The sequence below is a fragment of the Calonectris borealis genome, unplaced genomic scaffold (assembly GCF_964195595.1).
Source record: "Calonectris borealis unplaced genomic scaffold, bCalBor7.hap1.2 HAP1_SCAFFOLD_44, whole genome shotgun sequence".
NCBI classification, from domain to species: domain Eukaryota; kingdom Metazoa; phylum Chordata; class Aves; order Procellariiformes; family Procellariidae; genus Calonectris; species Calonectris borealis.
In genome coordinates this window covers 123402-131623 of record NW_027441456.1, presented here as the reverse complement: position 1 = coordinate 131623, position 8222 = coordinate 123402, and the positions used below count along the sequence as shown (strand labels likewise).

Here is an 8222-nt window from a genome sequence, read left to right as displayed (position 1 = left end):
TGATTGGTGGAGCCAGCACGGCCCACCCCGACACCTTGCCCAGTCTTTTCAACTCTTGCCACCTCTCCTGCAGGCCTCAAAGCTTGATTGGTTGGTTAGGTATCAGTCATGTGCCTTGCCCCCACCTCCTCAAATGTGATTGGCTCTCCTGGGTCCACTGACTCCCCACAGACTTCTGGGCAGACGTTGCCAGGCAACCAGCTCCGCCTTCAGGGTTTAGACCCTCAAAATGAAACTGCGGGCCCTAAGAAAAGGCTATGGGTCACAACAGACAGGTTGGGACCCTAAAAATGAGCATTTCTGCCCTAAAAAGGCGGCTGTGGGCACTAAAAAGGATGGGCTGGATGCTAAAACTGACACTTTGGACCCTGCAAAGGAGGGGAACCTCTTGGTTCCCATCTGAGCTGGCTTTGGTGCCCAATAACTCCATGCAACAGACCACCTCTCCTGTCCTGAGCGACCACCGTAACAGGTGGAGCCCAAAGCCGTGGAGCAAAGGAACTCCATGGACATTTGGTGGACATTTTGTGGACATTTCACAGGGGTGGTCCATGGGCTGAGGGAACGATACCTGTGTGTTATATCAAAGGATGGGAAGGGGAGTGGTGATTCACAAGGAGGTATTGGATAGTGTGGGTCCTGAGCCTGACGTAAATGGTATGGAATAAGGGGTGGAGAAAGGACTGTCGTGGTTTAACCCCAGCCGGTAACTGAGCACCACTCAGCTGCTCGCTCACTCCCCCCAGAGGGATGGGGGAGAGAATCGGAAGGGGGAAAGTGAGAAAACTCGTGGGCTGAAATACAGACAGTTTAATAATTGAAATCAAATAAAATAATAATAATAGTAATAATAAATTGTAAGGAAAAGGAAAATAACAAAGAGAGAGAAATAGAACCCAAGAAAGACAAGTGATGCAAATGAATACAATTGTTCACCCAGCCAGTCCCCAAGCGGCGGACCCCCGCCAACCTCCCCCCGAGTTTTATTGCTGAGCATGACGTCATATGGTATGGAATATCCCTTTGGTCGGTTGGGGTCAGCTGTCCCGCCTGTGTCCCCTCCCAGCTTCTTGTGCACCCCCAGCCTCCTCGCTGGTGGGGTGGGGGGAGAAGCAGAAAAGGCCTTGACTCTGTGCAAGCACCGCTCAGCAGTAACGAAAACAGCCCTGTGTTACCAACATCGTTTTCGGCACAGATCCAAATCATTGACCCATACTAGCTACTCTGAAGAAAATTAACTCCATCCCAGCCAAAACCAGCACAGCTCCCCAGTACAACAGAGGATTTTGATGCCGGGACGAATAACAACTTGCCAGCTTGGCAGAGTGCGGGTGCCTTTTCGTGCCCTGAGATGCCCTCCGGGTTTTGTGGTCTAGCGGGGCAGCTGGGGCTTTGTTGCAAGGCCACCCTGCGTCTGGGTGTGCTGTCCTGCAGGCAGCGGCAGAGGCCAGGAATTACACTGTCTGCTCAGCACACTCGGGCTGGTCCCCATGGGAAGGACACCATAGGACTGGGCCTCTTGTTCCAGCTTTATTAGAAAAAAAAAAAATATTAAAATAGGGCCACTTTCCAGAGGAGAATTGCACTTCTCCAAGGTTCAGCAGGGCCAGCAGCACAGCGACCGCAGCCTCCATCTTGATGGTGGCATTTCTGGTGTCAGGAGGAAGACGGTCTGAGTAGCCAGGGAGCTGACTGAGGGTTCAGGGTCCTTCTGCAAGGGCAGCAGGGCTGCAAGAGAAGGAAGCAGAGCAGGTGTGAACCCCCACTGCCTGCAGAGACCCCCAGGAGTCCCCTCCAGACCATGCCAGCCCCACCCATCTCTTTCCCTCACCAGGAGGAGCAGGTGAGACAAAGAGACCAGCTGGAAGCCGCTGCTCAGGAATGCCCCATGCGCCCCTGACATGCTCCTCTGCCCCTGAAGCGTTTTGCTGGAGCAGGGCCAAGCACAGCAGCATCCTGCCCAGGCTCTGTCCCCTGCCCCACCAGTCCCGGCAAGCACAGCACTGCCCCTACTCACCATTGCAGATATCCCACAGCTTCTCCAGACTTCGCTTCCTCAGCTTCCGTGCGGCAAGCCCTAGGCACAGAGCTCCTGTCACACCTCCTGCTCCCCAGCACGCTCCCAGCAGCACGGCCCGCGGCTCTGCCAGTGCGGCTGCACACCCTCCTCCCCCTCAGCAGGGCTGACCCCAGGGAAGGACAGGACCCGAGGGCAGTGGGACTGGGCAAGGCTCCCAGCGAGCCCACCTGCGTGGTGGGCCCTGCACGGGGCAGCCGGGGCTCTGGCAGCCCCAGGGCTGCCCCTTGCTGCCAGTGCAGTGGAGGGGACTGGGGGCCAGGCTGCCAGAAGAGGGACCCCGGGGGCTGGGGCTCACCAATGAACCTGACGGCCGCGTCTCGCAAGGTGGCCTGACTGTCCTTCAGGTATGGCAGGCTCTGACACACATATTCTCCCACCCTGCTCCTGTCGTGCCGTAGCTGGAGAGAGCACAAGGGCACGGGGCTGATAAAGACCCTCCCCAGCCATCCGGACCAGTCCCTCCTACCAGTGCACTCCTTCCCTCCCAGACAGGAGCCCTGTGGGGCTGAGGTTCAGAGAGAGCCGCAGGCACAGGGGGCCTGGCTGTGCCGAGACCCCTCTGTCCCAAGGCCAGGGCTTACATGTGCCAGGATCTTGTTTAGCACCCTGGGGGCAGGCAGGGGAGAGGGGCCTGGAGAAGAGCCCTTGGGGGCTCCGTGCTTGAGGGCAGGGAAGGAGGATGCAGCTCCAGGCTGTGGGCTCCGGGCTGGAGCAGCGCAGGCGAGGCACAGCTGCACAGCCCTCCCCACGGGCACGCGGGGCAGCCCTCGTCCAGCCGGGTTCTGGGGCTTGGGGATTGTCCTCACCAAGCACTCTCCAATGAGGTGTGTCTGATATGTCTTGGCCAGGTAGCTGAGCTTCCTCCACCCCAGGAACTCTGCACAGGCGAGGAGGGTGTCCCTAGAAGCCTGCAGAGAAGCAGAGGCTGGGAGATGGCACCACAGCCCAGGGAAGGAGACCTGGCATCGTCCTCCTCTTGGCCAGTCTCCGAGCCATTCCCAGCCCCTTGTGGAAAGAGGCAGCGGGGAACAGAGTCTAAACTGGGTTCAGTGCCCAGGGCAGGGACGTGGGGCAGCCACCACCTCAGGCATCTCATGCTGCCGGCCAGCAGAACAGAGGGCCTCAGGAGCTGCTGAGCTGCTGCCAGCGATGGGGCAGACTGCAGGGCAAAGGAGGTGTGGGTTCGTGGCCGTAGGCAGCGAGGGCTGCAGTCCCAGAGACACCGGGGCAGGATGGAGCCAGCAGCACCTCCCACGGGCATCCCCCAGCAGGGCGCTTGGCTCCCCAGCCGGGGCTGCCCCAACCCCTTCACGCCCAGGCGCCAGGTGGGCAGAGCTTTGATCCCGGGATGCAGGGCCAGTCCACTGCTGGCTGCATCTCCCTTCCCACCGCTCTCCCTGCCCCAGGCTGGACAACAAGCTGGCTCTCCACCCCTTGCAAGCGCTGCACCCCTCTGCGCACACCAAGTTCATGGGCCCTATGCAAGGGCACCTGGGGGAGCAGGGGTTTGTTCCTGCAGCAATCCTGCCCTCAGGGCGCTGGGACATGGCCTGGCCCAAACACCTGGGTGTCTCTTGGGCACAGCCCTGGGGGACAGGGATTGGGGCTCAAAGCCCTGGCCTCCCACACCTGCAGGGACAGCTGGGGAAGCCTGTAGGGACTCGTGTGTTCGGTGGCCATGGGCTGCTGCTGAGCCCCGCTGGACCAGGCAGGGCGGGTCTGGGAAATGTCTGTGCCAGGTTCTCCGGCCCTGCTCCTGCTGGGTCTGCAGGGACCCTTCCTCTGGGCTGTGCTGGAGGAGGGCTGAATGGCGAGAGCGGGGCTGGGAGGGGACCCCAGCTCCCCGTCCACCTCTGCAGCAGGCGGCAGGGGGGAAGGAGGAAGGCAGGGGTGGGACCGGTGCAGGGAAGGAGGGAGCAGTGGGACCCTGAGCTGACACACGTTCCCAGATTCTGACATCCAGCAGCCCTTGCCCCTTATGCCCAGGCCACCCCCATGGTGTCAGCACGCCCTTCCCCGCAACACTGGTCGCTGCTCACTGCACCTTGGCCACGCTCTCGGCCTGGTCGTTCATACGGAGGAACAGCGGGAGCAGGACCCTCTGCACTCTCTTCTTCATCTTTTTCTTGATGCTCCTCACCACAGTTTTCATCAGATCTTTGAAGAGGCTGATGGAGAGCTCCCGCACCTGGCTGGACTCCTGGCAGGGAGGAGGACAGGGGGACTTGAGCAACAGCCGCTCCTTGCCCACGGTGAGCAAGGGCGTTAGCGTGGCTGATGTGAGGGGAGATGCTCCCGAGTCGGGTTCCGAACACAGGGGCCGTGGGCCAGATCCGCAGCTGCGGCTGAACGCCCCCAGGGCCCTGAAAGGCCACGCAAGAGAAACGAGGAGGGGAGCAACCCTGCCTGAGTGCTGCCTGCAGGACTGGGCCCAAGGGCAGACGTCCTTGCAGAGAGCCCACGTGGAGGGCTCAGGCTCCCATGGCAACCTTACGTCATCAAAGAGGGGCAGGAGCTCCTCCGCCAGCTGCAGAGCGAGGAGGCCGGCCTCCTCTCCCTTCATGTGACCCATCGTGTTCCTGAAGAGTACCAGGGCCTTCATCTTGACATCAGCGTTGGCATCCTGCAGGGCCTCCGTGATGTCTGGCAGCAGGACCGGTATTTTTCTTGCCTGTACGAAACACAGAGTTTCCTTATTGTGAAGCGGAGAAAGACCAAAAATGCACCGCTCACTGAGCACCAGCCTCCCGTCCGGCTTCCCAGCAGGTGGCACAGGAGTCACTGCAGCAGCCTCCTGGCAGGCAGTGGCCACCGATGGGGATGCGGGGAGAGCACGAGGAAGGGAAGGCAGTGCAGGAGAGCAGTGTCCCCTGCTCAGCCACCCCCTTTTCCGACCAGCCTGAAGGGGCAGATGGGTTGGTAACCCTCTGGGCCTGGAGGGCTCCCCAGGCCCTTCCCAGGCCCCTCCATAGCCCAGAGGGTGGCTGGAGCCATCACCCCACATTCTGACTCCCAGCCAAGGCCAAGCCACCGCATTATCCACTGAGCCCCGGGCCCTGGCTGCCAACATGGCTCCGCTTGACTTCACCCTGCTCACCGTCTCAGGCATCTTTGAAAGCGTGATGAGGCCGCTGAGCACCAGCGAGAGCATCACCAGGGTTGGATGCCTCAGGTACCTCCAGTCTTTGTAGAGGGCAGCAAACTTCTCTGTTTCAACTCCTTTGTAGGTGCAGACCAGCAGCTGAAACAAAGACAGCAGTGAGAGACTAGCAGAGCCTGCAGGGCTGCCTCCACTGCGCTGGCACAAAGGAGGCACGACACGCGGGCGGTGGCAAGTGTCTCCTCTCCCCAGACTTGAAGTCCCCTCAGCCTGTGCGGAGGCCATGCCTCTGCCCCAGGCCCAGCAACCGGCCTGACTCTGGCTTCCGCCCCTTTCTCTGCCCCTTCCCCAGGTTTCCAGGCTGCAGAGCAGGGCAGGGGGATGCAGGCAGGGGGGAAGCAGAGTAGTGCTGGGCAGGGGCAGGTTTCGTGTTTTTTCACGGCGGCCAAACCAGCACACGGCAGCCCCAAGTGTCTGGCACGGGGTCTGGCTGGTGCTGGGCAGGTCCCTGCTGACCCTAAGGGGCTGTGTCCGTATGTACTGGAGGAGGTGGCCACTCGGAGGCAGGCAGGAGGGGAGGGGGCCGTGCCTGTTTTCCCTGGGCAGGAGGGGAGGCAGGCACAGCCCTGAAGGTGAGCATGGTCACTCACAGCCAAAAGACAGATGCAGGCGTCCTCCGTGGCACAGCGGAACACCTTGCGCAGCTCCTGGTCCTCGAGCACGCTGAGCAGCTCCATCAAGACGCTCAACAAAGCCCAAGGCGTGGAGATCATCACCTCCCACATGGCCAGGGCAGCGCTGCAGATCCAGAGTGCTCGGTCAGCAGGGCTGCCTCGGCCACTGCACTGTGCCCGGGCCAGCCTCTCCAGAGCCAGGCTGTGCTGCAGCCCTGGCCCTGCCCACCCCCCTCACTTGGGGTGCCCGGGGGCCCTGCCCGTGCAGGCAGGAGGGGGCTGAGGTGCTGTTCCCCAAGGGGCAGGGAGGAGCGTGGTGGTGGTGCTCTGGCTTGGCCAACTTGGGCTGCTGCGGAGCTGGCTGACCCGCTGGGGCTGGGAAGCGTGCTGGGATGGACGGCCCTGCTCCTCGGGGATGTCCTGCACTTTTCCGTGCGTCTGGCAGCCAGAGAGTCTCTGGGCCACTCTCCCCACAGGGAACAAGCCCTCAAGGCTGTCAGGGCCAGTACCTGTCACACGTCGGAGAGATCTGCAGCAGGCTCCTGACCGCTTCGCTGGGGCACCTCTCGGTCAGCAGGAGGAGGAGTGAGTCCAGGCTGTGCCGGGCTGGCTCCGTGTGGATGTACTTCACAGTGTTGTGGATGTACCTCATGATCTTTGGCACCTGGAGGGGACACAGGGGAGGATGTGTGCAGCCAGCGGAGTGCAGCCATTTCCCAGCTACCACTGAAACTGCTGCCCTTCCCATCCCTCTCTGGTGCCTTGAAATGGCTTCAGGTGCCTGAGAGAGCTGAAGGAGGAACAAGGCCTGACAGGGCTCATGGGCAGGGCAATCCAGCCACAGGGCACCTACCTCTGTCAGCCAGGAGGCAGGGTCTCTCGTGGCCATATCCAGGATGTTGCTGCCCATCTGCCTGTCACAGATGTCGTCTACTGTCAAGGCCTCAATGGCCACGAGGAGAATGTCTGTCCTCTGAGAAGGCTGGAGGTATTCTCCAAACATCTACGGGCGGAAGGAAGGGAGGGAAGCCATGTCATGCCAAGCACCCTGATGGTGCTGCTTGGCTGAGTAGCGTGAGCAGCTCTGGCAAGAGATGCCCGGCAGTGCTGTCAGCAGTGCCCGCAGGAACGCTGGAAGCACGGGCTGCAGTCTCTGCAGGGCGGAGGAGGAGAGCAGAGGGTCCCCCGGGTGAGGGCGGAGGGCTGGGGCCTTGGGACGTGCGTTGCCCTTACAGAGAACCAGGGCTCGCTGGTGGCCAGGAGGGCTGGAGCTGCTGCTGGGACACTGGAGTGCTGCCCTTGCATAGTCCCTGCTCGGGGACAGCAGGAACCCTCTCTCCAGGGACAGTGAGGCCATGCCAGCCCCGCTGACTCTGGGTCCCTTTGCTCACACAAGCCTCCTGCCCATGCCACGCACAAGAGTCCCAGCAAGGCAGAAGCTCATTACCTTGGTCATGTTGCTGCTGTCGAGTGAAGAAAGCACGTGGGTGCCCTCAGAATTGCATCCCGGTTGGAGCTGTGGATGCTCGGGATTATCCTCTGGCAGAGTCTCGCCTACATGGAGGGGAAACACAGAAGAGTTGGTAGGACACAGCATCTTGGCCAACAAGCTTCCCAAACGGAGAAAAGAGCTTTAAACTCGGCACGGCTGAGGAGGGAGGCTGTGCTGGGGCTGACTCCCAGCCCCGAGCAGCCCTGGCATTCAGGCACCGCCACGCCCCTGCCCGTGGGACCCCTGCTGCCAGCGTGCCGAGGAAACGGGATCCCAGTGTCGAGCCGGTGCCGCTCGCTGGCTCCGAGCCTGCCCAGCCCTGGGGGGCCCCTCACTCACCGATCTGCAGCAGCTGGACCATGGACACCTCGTCGGGCTCCGGCGGAGAGCTGCTCTCCTGGGGAGCCTGCACCTCCTCCCAGGCCACCCTGGGGCGGCTGGGGGGTCTCTCCGCCATCCTGCGAAATGGAGGAAAGTGGGGGGGGCAGGGGGGGCAGCTTAAGGGAAACGCTCCGTCGCCGTGGGGCTGCTGGGGACGGCAAGGAAAGTCGTGGGCTGCGCTCAGGGTCTCCTCGCCAGCTCCGCGCTCCTGCCCTGTCCCGTCGCTGTCTTTTCAGACACTGCAGGGCCACTGCCACGCTGGCTATATATCCTGCCCTGGAGTGTCACGGAGTGAGGTCACAAAGGGCCCCATTGTGACCCACCACCCGGGCTGGGAGGGGCAGGGGGTCCACTGCGCGGGGTAGGGAGCCAGCTCGCCATTGGCCCATGAGTCCTCTTGGGGTGCCCCCAGGCCCCCATCTTCCCTTATGTCCCCTCAGGACCTTCCTGGACACTTTGGCTCCTCCCAGAGCCCTGCATTCACACGCCCCAGCA

General features: G+C 61.9%; 1 protein-coding gene across 1 annotated transcript; it reads right to left on the bottom strand.

Annotated features, from left to right (window-relative positions):
* Positions 1-1297: 1297 nt before the first annotated feature.
* Positions 1298-7707, bottom strand: LOC142076334 (maestro heat-like repeat-containing protein family member 7). Its single transcript, XM_075138654.1, has 12 exons — positions 7686-7707; positions 7302-7408; positions 6708-6857; positions 6364-6518; positions 5831-5978; positions 5178-5321; positions 4575-4751; positions 4125-4280; positions 2887-2988; positions 2376-2478; positions 2018-2077; positions 1298-1728 (listed from the first exon to the last, which is right to left on the bottom strand). Exons 1-12 carry the CDS (start codon positions 7705-7707, stop codon positions 1598-1600), a joined length of 1455 nt encoding a protein of 484 aa, XP_074994755.1. The 3' UTR covers positions 1298-1597.
* Between the last annotated feature and the right edge of the window lie 515 nt (positions 7708-8222).

Excerpts from the sequence above, each read along its gene's own strand:
- LOC142076334 (XM_075138654.1), bottom strand. The coding sequence starts at position 7,707 with ATGGTCCAGCTGCTGCAGATCG. Across the intron at positions 6,858-7,301 it reads ACAGCAGCAACATGACCAAG|ATGTTTGGAGAATACCTCCA; the intron begins GTAATGAGCTTC and ends TTCCGCCCGTAG. Across the intron at positions 1,729-2,017 it reads GCTGTGGGATATCTGCAATG|CCCTGCTGCCCTTGCAGAAG; the intron begins GTGAGTAGGGGC and ends CTTCTCTTGCAG.